This window comes from Pseudophryne corroboree, chromosome 6, assembly GCF_028390025.1.
Source record: "Pseudophryne corroboree isolate aPseCor3 chromosome 6, aPseCor3.hap2, whole genome shotgun sequence".
NCBI classification, from domain to species: Eukaryota; Metazoa; Chordata; class Amphibia; order Anura; family Myobatrachidae; genus Pseudophryne; species Pseudophryne corroboree.
The window spans coordinates 322,931,754-322,943,826 of record NC_086449.1 but is presented as its reverse complement, the minus strand read 5'-3'; the positions used below and the strand labels follow the sequence as shown (position 1 = coordinate 322,943,826).

Sequence of the window (12,073 nt, the reverse complement as noted above, 5' to 3'; positions counted from 1 at the left end):
TGTTATACTCTCCTTTGCGATTTGATTACGTTTTCTATTTTTGCTGCTCTGATTTCTTTTTTGCATTTTTTGTTACATTCCTTGTAGAACTGGAACGATTCCACCATTCCATCAGACTTAAATGCTTTGATAGCACGCCTTTTTTTATCCATTTGTTCCTTGACCCTCTTATTAAGCCACATCGATTTGAATTTCCTACTCCTGTTTTTGTTGACTATGGGAATATACAAATGAGTGTACTTATTGAGCGTAGTTGTAAAAACATCCCACATTTCAGCAGTATTCTTACCTTGCAATACAATTTCCCAATTGATGTCCCTCATTGCTTGTTTCAGCGATATGAAATTGCCTTTCTTAATGTTAAATGTTTTAGTTAGACCCTTATATTGTTGTTTTTGAAAGCTGATATCGAATGTGATCATATTGTGATCGCTATTTCCTAGGGTCTCCCCTACTTTAGTATTAGATATTATTTCCTCATTATTAGTTAATACTAGATCCAGTATAGCCCTATGCCTAGTTGGTTCCCTGATTACCTGGGACAAGTAGTGATCTTTAAGCATGTTTAAGAACCTATTACCCCTAGTTGTATTTACTGTTTTGGTGTTCCAGTTTATCTCTGGATAGTTAAAGTCCCCAACGATAATGACGTCCCCTATACCTGCAGCTTTTTCGATTTGTTGCCAGAGTAGTAAATCGTCAGACACACTAATATCTGGTGGTTTATTGTTATACTTTAAGTGTTACAAAATGAGATGCCAAACGTGAGAAAAAGGGGCCCCAGGCCCTATAGTATTCCTTGGTCTTTTGTCCCCCCTCCCCTGCCCTCATACTAATTCTCGTTCCTATACCCCTGCCTCAGTCTATCAGATTTAACCATCTGTGGACAAGCATGGATATCCCTATAACCTAGACTGTAATGGCAGAGTCTGGGAAACTCTGCATCCCTGTATGCCATACTTTATATTACTGTGTTTATCAGTTTCTTCACATTCATATCTCTCTCTTTTTGGATATTTGTGATACAGTTGCTGGATAACTTCCTATCTGGATAATGGACCTATCTCAGTATTTTGGACCAATTAGTGCTTGTCCTTAGGATTACCATACTATCCCTTTAACCCCTTCAGTGGTATGCCCGGAAATCTTCCGGGGTAGCCAGCGCTGTCTGTCCCGGAAGATTTCTGGGCATGCTACTGACGGATTCCCTGGGGACAGCCGTGCAGCGTGACGGCGCCCTGGAATCAGCATAAGCTATTACGGAGTAAAGCCCGCTCCCCAGACATGTATTGGCTGGGGGGGCGTGCTTAACAGTGTAATGGCTTATGCTGATTCCCGGGCGCCGCTATGCGGCTGGGAATCAGCGCTGACGCGGGTGATCCCTACCTGCTCACCCCGACTGCTCACCCCACCTGCTCACCACCCCACTTGCACTTGCTAACCCCCCTGGCTCATGCCCTCTTGCACTTAACCCCTGCAGCCCAGGAAAAAAATACACACAATGCTAGGTGTGTATTTTTATTTAGTATAAAGCCACTGTTTTAGGTTTTTTTTTGCATCAGTACGGACGCTGGAGATGCCCGTGGGTGTTTCCCCATGGGCAATCCCCCCTCTGCGCTCCCCCCTGTACTTTAACCCCTGCACTCCCAAAATGTAAAAATGTTAAGCCTGCATTTTCCCTGGTTTTAATCAGTCACAGAACCTGTGTAATCCAGGAGTGTCTCGGTTTAAAGGGATGGTATGGTAAGCCTTCTTGGCCGCTATTCCTCTGTCTGGCAGGAAATTCTAAGGTTGCTCACTTTACACTTTTGCAAATGCATGGCAAATTAATTATATTTTATACATGACCCTAACTCCTCAAATCAGATTAAAATCTATCTTTGTTTTATTACTACACATACTGTAGATAAGTTACCACCATATTACCATCAAATTAATGTGTGACCTATCTAACTACAGCTGTGTCCTTACACATCATGGCTTCAGTCACATCCAGAGCCATTTCTAGTGGCAGGGAGCTCCTGAGCTGGCTCGGACTGAGCTTATATCAGAACAAGACATCTTTCGAGCACTAGGACCCAGCGGCTTGAGATGGCCTTCGGTTCCTGTCCCATTGATGGTTGTCATTGATGGGTGTTTCAGCTGGAACCATCGATGGCTAGAAACTATTATACCAGTATTGGTTCACACTATCTAATAGCGTGGATACCCTGGCGGTTGGCTGCTGAGGACCTCACTTGCGGCAGCGGCGGTGATTGACTTTTCTTTTGTATGCGCATGTGCAAGTCGGCAGCAGTGGAGACTCTACAGTTAGACTGAGAAAGTGGGTGAGGCTGCTTGACTGAGACCTGACCTGACACTGTCAAGTCATGGAGCTGGGTGGGCCGTCCTATTCCGGACACAGGCATTGTGGTGCACAGCACATAATCTGTAAAAGCCAGCGGGGTCTGCACAAAGCTTAGCATCTCTGTGCAGCAGTTTGTAAATTAAATGGTGGGGGACACCATCAGTCACACAGCGACCATCAATGGCAGGAAACCATCTGGTTTTCAGACATCAATGGTAAAGCTAGTTACCATCTGCTGTAGAACACAAAGCCAGTGCCTAAGCAGATCTGGATTCCAAACTTTCATGTACAGTACTGTAGTTAATTTTGTGGGATCTTGAATTACCACAGATTCTAACCAAGAATCCTTTTCCTCATACCAACATCAATATTTTTTTTATCATGTATGAGACCAACCACCATTTCTCCATTTTGTATAGTCCTTACCTGGCAGAGTTAAACTGTTTAACCTATTATGATGTCACCCATGGCTTTAAATTGTTTAGTTTGGAGTTTTATGGCAGAACAGGCAGTTTTGCAGAGGTGAGAACCTCTAATGAAATAATCTGTGAGTTCTGTTTTTAGTTCACAATTGTTTATATACAATATGATATGTTGATATGTTGGGTGGATCTTCCTTCTTTTCTGGCAACGACTCCACAAGCTTATCCTTCTCAGGCTGTAGCAGAGAGGCTAGCCCCGATACACACAGTCTAATTACTTAACAGGACAGTCTTGATGAATAGAATAATATAGTAGATTTATTAAAGGGGACGTAAGAGGATGTGGGTCCAGGGAAATCAATATGGAGAAAATAATGATTACCATACAAAAGCCAGTAGGCAATTATTCTCTTTAATAGTCAAATACTGTAGGCTTCTTTATCCTAATAGCTGTAGCACCTGTTTGGCTACAACTATGGAAAATACAGTTTCTCAATTACTTCAATACACTATACTCTAAACACCCAATAACCTTCTCAATAACAAGTATTTAAAGAAACAGGAAAACAGATTATTACTCAGCAGGCTAGCAAAACCCATGCTGATCATTAATTTACTGTTGAACACAATGGTCTTTTGTTGGAGTACTCTCTGTCTATGTCAGTGATTTTCAACCTTTTTCAACTCGCAACACATCAAACAAGACTTTAAAATTGCCAGGGCACAACATCAGTTCCCCATGGGGAAATACACACACACACACACACACACACACACACACACACACACACACACACACACTGGCCCCCACAGTAATTAAACACACTGACCCCCACAGTAATATACATTGGCTCCCACAGTAATTAAACACACTCACTGGCCCCATAGTAATCCCAAACACATTGGCCCCCAAAGTAATTCCACACACACTGTTCCCCCACAGCAATGAAATAAAAAAAAAATACACTGGCCCCCTACCATGACTTAGTTTTTCTTCTCCATCCATCAGCAGTGGCCGGTGGGAGTTTACACAGCCGTGAGCAGCATGGGGCTGTGAGAAGTAGCACTTGGCTGGTGGTGTGCCAGCAGTAAGGTTGGTGCATGCTGCTGGCAGGAAGGCAGGTGTGCTTGACCTATGAATCACGCCACATTACCATAGGTCACAGGCCGGGCTGTGGAAGAGTGCCAGTGCTGCACGATCCCCAGACTCTGACGTCGGCAACTAGGTAGCGCATCTTTGGAAGCACATCAGATAACCACTGGTGCCACACTAGTGGGCCATGGTACAGCGTTGGGATTCACTGGTATAGGGTGTCACTTTCCGATTGTATGCAAAAGGAAAAGAATTTGCATCTAATGCTGGTCTTTCTTGATTCCAGAAAAAAGTAGCTTCAACATTCCAGTGATGAAACACAATGAATACAGTTCCACTTCAGTAGCACAGTTATTTTCAGCACTTAATAGTATTTGCATTACAGTCATAAGTGTGCTTTTGGTCAGCTCTTTTATCAATCTTTATCAGAAAATGGTTTCCTCTCTCTTTACACTAATAAACTCAGTTCACTGGTTCAATGGTAGCTCAGTTAGTACATACAGTATATCATGCTGTAAGTACATATATAAAACACAGTCACTTGCAGGTTTAGAGTTTTACTTAATAGCACAATACTCTCTCCATAGATACATCTCGCTTAGAAGTCTATGAACTAAGCCTTGGAGAGAAAGTAGCTTGAGATAAAGTACCAGCCAATCAGCTCCTAACTGAGTTATTACAGGATGGGTTTGAAAAATGACAGTTAGGAGTTGGTTAGCTGGTACTTTAGCTCTGTAAACTTTATTTCTCTACAAGGCTTAGTTCATAGAACCCTCTATAAGTTTACCTTCCACACCCTCCACAGATCTCTGCTGCAGCTCTCAGTGCTGCTACAATGCCTCTCTGGATCTCTCAGACACACTACTGGCACTTCCCCTGCAGTCCCCAGCCAGTGGGTATTCAGTGTCCCTGGCACTAAGCACCACCTCAGCGTAATTCGCTTTGCAGTCTCAGCTCCCAGACCTGTGGCACTTTACCATGCTCTAATAATAATAATAAATGCTCAAGTTCCCCCAGCACTAGCCAACTGTTTTCTACAATAACAGGGAAACTAATAGTATAGTTTCCACTTACTACAGTATAGTAAAACAGACAAAATGCTGAGTATAGGATCTCCATGCTACAGCGAGAAACAACCACATTTGATTTTCCAAATTGGTTGTGATTGGATTAAAGTGAAGGTAATGACAAGGATTTCCAGTTTTGATCATTGGGCTTTAATAATTTGGCATGTGTTTTGTAACATTGGCATTTTTAGGCAGAACAAAAATTAAGGCCAAATTATGCAAACTTTTGTGGTCAATGATGCCAACATTTAGCAGAAGAATTTAGAAACTTTCACAGCTCTCTAGAATAAATTAGTTGTCAGTGCTTATTCTCAGCACAGTAAACATAGAAACACAAATTTGATGTTAGATAAGAACCACTTCGCACATCAATTTATACATAGTGAAATCAAACTATCAGGTAAGAACTGAATATTTGGTCCAATACATATAAGATCTTAGATCATGAACAATAAAACTCCAAATTTTAATAAGTTCTACACAAATATGTATGCACCCAATTACACTGAAATGTAGTTGAAAGTTATATTTACCTTTGTTCACAGGAGCCACTTGTGTTATCAGAAATAAATTCTCAGCCAGTCAGTTCTGGAATGACTGCAGGAAATACAAAGTAACGGCTTTCCAATACATTGGGGAGATACTCCGATATGTATGTAACACTCCTAAGGTATGGATAACACTGTACCATAGAGTTTAACTGCTCTGCCAATTTCACTGGTATGTGGCATATATTAACATGATTACTTATTGTATATCACTTGCTGACAAGCCCATTTCGTAATACACTCATTGTCGCCGCCAGCGACCCATCCCCCAAATGGCCACATCATGTCATGTCAATCATGCTGCGGCTTAGGGAGAACTGTAACCATCGTCAAATACACTGCTCTACACATGCACAGATCAATAATCAGATATTCTGGAAACTTCACAGAATTCATCAAATCCTCCATCGCTTGTCCATTTTGATGGATATCTAGAACAATACCACGCATTAGTAAATCATTACCATGCCATCATGGAATCTAATTCATCATCTGGTATTACTCCTGCCAATATTGTTACATACCTTTTCTTGTCCTTCAGTGGTGAAGCTGTAGAGTGAGCTAATTCACACATCAAGGATCCTATGCTTCAGAACTTATTGACCTTCAGTGACACTATTGTTAAAAAATTCAGTCCAAAAATTTTGAATTTGAATTCTTCTAAAACGTCTTCTAAGAAAGTTTCTAGTTCTGTGCCTTCATCCAATCCAAGAGAACTCTCTGACATTTTTGTAAAAGATATTCCTCCTGAGAGGATGACCTCCTCTTTCAATTGTTCTTCTCTGTAATATCATCCCAATTAATTCAGAATTCCTCTGCGATACTCCTGAAACCTCCGCTTCCATCTCCATGAAAGGTTTCCCTCAGTCTGCTGTGCGCACTCTGTATTATCACCCCCCCCCCTCACCCTTCCTCCCCCCGCAGAAGCCGCGGGCACCCGGAGAGGGCGTGTGGCCTAATTGAAAGGGGGCGTGGCCTCTCAGATCTTTTTTTTTCTTTGCTCCGGGGGCATGTCCAGCTTCCCCGAAGATGCTGGCTGCCCCCAGAGACTGCTCAGCGTGCAGTGCCGGCTCTTATCTGTGACAGGAGCCGAGTGCTGCAGGGGTTTATCTCACTGCAGCACTCAGCTCCTGTCACTACAGAAGAGCTGGCACTTTGGTGTCACCCCTTCCGAGGGGAACACCGGGCCGCACCCCCAGCACCTGCCTTCTGACGCTACTGGCCGGGACGCCGGCATTTTTGTCATCATATACCCGTCTATATGCTTTAATTAATCAAACTTGGGCGTGGCCTGGAGGCTGATCAGGCAGGCAGTGCTTTTTATGAGCTCCCAGGGACCTGGGTGTTTTTATGACCTAAAACGGCCTTTCCTTGCTTGCTGCCCAATTCGAAAGCCCTGTCCTGCTTCATTTATGAGTTGGGATAGCAGTGAGCTGGGCTGCGGAGTCGGGGAGCCAGTTTTCTGGCTCCTGCGGATTGCGGCCTACTCACTGCCCTGAAGCCGGGGCCTCAATTTGTGCTCGTTCCCCCGCCGCGAGAAGGGTTCCCCGGGACGCGGCACCATTGATCCCGGACCTTGCTCCTACCTTGCCCTTGCCTTGGGCGTGCTCTGGCAGGTGCTGCGGTGTCCGCCGCGCGGAGAGGGGCGACTCGGGACCCGTCTGGAGCCGGGCCGGGAGCTCCGGAGTCACAGCGGCGGCCATCTTGGTTAGTGGCAGGCGGAAGGAGAGTGGACGGAGACCCGGCGGCGGTGTTCAGCGGTGCTCAGAAGCATCTCTCCAGCCGCGCCGACCTGCCTGGCGTGACTGCTCTCCCCCTCCTCTCCCCCTCTCGATCCCCGTGCAGAGGTGCGCACCGCGCTGCTGCGGGAGGACCGACGGCTCGGCCGTGGCCCTCCCTGACTGAATAAAGCAGTGCTCTGGAGGTGCGCCCCTTGTGCACCTGGGGGCTCTCCCTATTGCCTCTCTGCTCCCGCTGCAATCCACATGATTACTCCCCGCCCCCTATGGCGAATACCCTCAGTCCGGGGACCTTTTAGTGATAGCCCTTAGACCATCTTAATGCTCTAAACTGCCCCTCCGGGCACTGATAAGGTTCCACTTGGGTCAGTACAGGCCAGATCTACGGTGGTCCTGTTCCCCTGCCCCATGCTGAGTCAGGGGACCTGCCAAGGTCACATTATAGCCCCCCCCCCCCCCCGGGTGAGAGATAATTAGGAAGCTTGCTCCCGCTTCCAACCACCGAAACACTTCCCGTCCGTAGGGCCCCCCTACCTTCCTGCTTTCTACTCTTTGCTGATTGGCGCTTCGTTCCCCCCCCCCCCCCCGGTGCTTTCTGCGGCACTGCCCTTAGGTGCCAACGTTACTGCTTCGCATTGACATGCATTGCCCTGAACTCTCGTTCTCTACTATTCCACCTGATGGCCATCTGAGACCAGGCCATGGGGGGTGAACGCTCCCTAGGAACTATGCTGTTGTATGTATCCTGCTGATCCTGACACATCTTGAGCTACTTGCAAACATCCTCTTCACTGTCCCCTCCCGGAATATGAGACGTGCCTCGAAATCCTCTAGGCGGAGCAAAAACAACCAACCTCGAAAAGTCACGAGGTCTCAAGCGGACCTGAGGCCCTTCCTTCACCCCACGACCTCCCCACAGATGGAGAACCGTTCCTCCCCCCGCCCCCCGACCTCTCCCTCTGCTTCCTCGACCTCGAATCCGGCTGATGATATGGCTGACCCTGCGTCAGCTGGCGGTCGCGAGCTCCGGGAAATCCTCACCTTCATGAGGTCCCTTCCTACAAAGCAAGACCTTCAAGACACTATTAGGAATGAGCTCGCCTCCATCAAAAGTGACATTTCACACCTGTCTGACCGCGTGGTAACTCTGGAAGAAGATCAAGTAACTAGCGCTTCCTGTGTGTCCCTGTTGAGGGACTCTGTCCTTGCTCAATCCAAGGAAATCCGAGCTTTACAGTCCAGAATGATGGATATCGACAACAGGGGCAGGCGGAATAACATCCGCGTCCGTGGTCTCCCGGAGGAAGTTCCCCAATCTGGGCTAGTGGACGCTCTGACCAAGATATTCAACGAACTCTTGGAAAAGGATTCGGATAACGTCATCACTTTCGACAGAGCCCACAGAGCCCTTCGGCCGAGAGGCCTCTCCACCGACCGGCCTCGTGACGTCATTTGCCGGCTCCATTACTTCGCCCAGAAGGAGGATATTATGTCCAAGGCTAGGCAATTGGATGGTATCGACTTCAATGGCTGTGCTATAAGCCTCTATCAAGATCTTTCTTGGTACACACTCCAGCAGCGGAAGTCCTTGAAGCCCCTGACGGACGAGCTGCGGAAACGTCAGCTACGCTACCGTTGAGGTTTCCCTTTTAACCTCCAAGCCTGTTCCTCTGGGAAATGGTACACCCTATCTTCCCACACAGGCCTCACCCCGTTCTGCATCTCACTAGGTCTACCTCCATTGTCTATTCCGGATTGGGAGTTTCCTCTTCCTGATGTTCCTCTCCCTAAGCGGGCTCCTAGCGCGCAACCATGGCATGAGGTTCGGGGCGCCAGGAGGGGATCCCAGTCAACTACATCTCCCTCCAAGACCAATTTGCTGTAAAGGACCCTTCTGATTGATATTGTTGTCCCTGCTCTTTTTTCCTCCTACAGAAACTCTTGGTGATAACGCAATGTTGGAGGGTATTTTTTCTTTCTCGAAGGGTTCTCACACATGTTAAGTGTTAACTCCTAGCTGTTTACGGAGGTTATTGATAAATGGTTAATATCCTTGCTCATGTTGGCCGGTGGGGGGAGGGGCTGCGGACTTGTCTGCTGCCCTTGTCCCCCCTCTGGCCACTTTTCTTACTGTAGGATTTTTTCCTCTCCTTTTTTCTTGTGTCAGTTTAAATATGTTTTTTTTTTATTTTTTTATCATGGTTCCTGTTGCGGTTCACTCCCATTCCCCCACATTATACCCGCCTTTGGCTCCATGCCGGTAGGGAGACTGACGGTGTTACGGTTCCGTCTCTCTCCTGCGGGTCTTTTGCTGATGTTATTACATTGTTTTTGTATTCTTTTCTTTTTTGTCTCTTTTTCCATGCTTGTTCTTCCTTCTCCCCCTTCTCTTTCCCTCCACTTTAAGGTTTGTAGGAACGCGTTTTACTTCATTCCACCATGAGTGTCCCGGGGAAGATTAAAGTGTTGTCCCTCAATGCGCGTGGTCTCAACTCGCCGGAGAAGAGATCTAGCCTTCTACGTCTGTTAAGATCTGAAAGAGCAGATGTTGCATTAGTACAGGAGACCCATTTTAAGGTTGGAATTCGTAACCCCTCTATTACCAATCACTACTTTCCCACAGCGTTTTACTGTAACACCCCAAGTAGCAAATCCAAGGGAGTGGCTATTGTTTTTTCCAGGGACTTGCGTGTTTCGGACGTTACCGTACATAGGGTGGTACCGGGTAGGCTCCTTCTTTTGACTTGCAAAATCTTTGAGCAAATGTTCACTTTTGCAGTGATTTACGCCCCGAACCAGGCCCAACTGTCTTTCTTTAATTCCTACCTCCCGAGGTTAGACTCTCTGTTCCAGGCCGTCACGGTTTTAGGTGGTGACTTCAACTGGACATTAGACCCCAGCACTGACACGTCATCCCAAACCTCTAGATTTGTTGCATCCAAATATCGACGTGTTAAACGCCTACTTCACACACAATGACTAGCTGACTCCTGGGGAACCCTTAACCCCTCAGGACGTGACTACTCCTTTTATTCACACCCTCACCGGGTTTACTCCCGCATTGATTACTTATTCCTTAGCCATAGACACCTCACGCTTCTTATAGATGCCACTATTGGCTCTATCACCTGGTCTGACCATGCCCCGGTGACTTTGACTTTGGCCCTCCCTCATGGTTCCCATAAACAATGGACCTGGAGACTCAATGAGTCTCTTCTATATGACACACTCTGTAAAGATGCCTTAGACAAGACCCTAGACGATTATATTGCCACGAATGTTACGGACGATGTCTCCCACCTCACTGTGTGGGAGGCACATAAATGTGTCCTTCGCGGCAAGTTGATACAACTGGGCACCCACAAAAAGAAACAGAGGCAGTCTCTGATCTCGGGACTTCTACTTAAAATTCATGCCCTCGAGACATCTCACAAAGTATCACTGTCAGATGTGACCCTAGCAGAATTGTCGGAAGCCCGCTCTCAGCTGAATAAACTCCTCTCTGACAATATAATTCATTCCATCCGTAAATGTAAACAGAAATACTCTCAATGGGGCAATAAGCCTGGCCGAGTCCTGGCTCATGCTACACGAGCCCAACACTTGGCTTCATTTATTGGCTCAGTGAAGGACGCCAGAGGGATCCCCAAATTTAAATCACCTGAGATTGGGGCTTGCTTCGCACAATTCTACACCTTGCTTTATAATCTAGAGAGTGCTTCCCCTGTTGTAGATCCCCACCTTTCACTCCAAAAAATAAGGGACTATCTGATGTCCATTGATTACCCTGTTCTCCCGCCCTCGAAGCTTAGTATATTAGAGGCCCCTTTCACAGCCCAAGAGATAGACCAGGTCATATCTAGAGATGAGCGCCTGAAATTTTTCGGGTTTTGTGTTTTGGTTTTGGGTTCGGTTCCGCGGCCGTGTTTTGGGTTCGAACGCGTTTTGGCAAAACCTCACCGAATTTTTTTTGTCGGATTCGGGTGTGTTTTGGATTCGGGTGTTTTTTTCAAAAAACACTAAAAAACAGCTTAAATCATAGAATTTGGGGGTCATTTTGATCCCAAAGTATTATTAACCTCAAAAACCATAATTTACACTCATTTTCAGTCTATTCTGAATACCTCACACCTCACAATATTATTTTTAGTCCTAAAATTTGCACCGAGGTCGCTGTGTGAGTAAGATAAGCGACCCTAGTGGCCGACACAAACACCGGGCCCATCTAGGAGTGGCACTGCAGTGTCACGCAGGATGTCCCTTCCAAAAAACCCTCCCCAAACAGCACATGACGCAAAGGAAAAAAGAGGCGCAATGAGGTAGCTGTGTGAGTAAGATTAGCGACCCTAGTGGCCGACACAAACACCGGGCCCATCTAGGAGTGGCACTGCAGTGTCACGCAGGATGGCCCTTCCAAAAAACCCTCCCCAAACAGCACATGACGCAAAGAAAAAAAGAGGCGCAATGAGGTAGCTGTGTGAGTAAGATTAGCGACCCTAGTGGCCGACACAAACACCGGGCCCATCTAGGAGTGGCACTGCAGTGTCACGCAGGATGTCCCTTCCAAAAAACCCTCCCCAAACAGCACATGATGCAAAGAAAAAAAGAGGCGCAATGAGGTAGCTGTGTGAGTAAGATTAGCGACCCTAGTGGCCGACACAAACACCGGGCCCATCTAGGAGTGGCACTGCAGTGTCACGCAGGATGTCCCTTCCAAAAAACCCTCCCCAAACAGCACATGACGCAAAGAAAAAAAGAGGCGCAATGAGGTAGCTGACTGTGTGAGTAAGATTAGCGACCCTAGTGGCCGACACAAACACCGGGCCCATCTAGGAGTGGCACTGCAGTGTCACGCAG

General features: G+C 46.7%; 1 protein-coding gene across 2 annotated transcripts in view; it reads left to right on the top strand.

Moving 5' to 3' along the window:
• The window catches only part of LOC134932159 (long-chain fatty acid transport protein 2-like), a 266,805-nt gene that overhangs the window by 70,904 nt on the left and 183,828 nt on the right, over window positions 1-12,073 (top strand). For both annotated transcript variants that reach the window (XM_063926307.1, XM_063926306.1), the window contains exon 4: window positions 5,475-5,599. In XM_063926307.1, coding sequence (XP_063782377.1) covers window positions 5,475-5,599 — 125 coding nt within the window. The remainder of the gene's footprint in view (window positions 1-5,474; window positions 5,600-12,073) is intronic.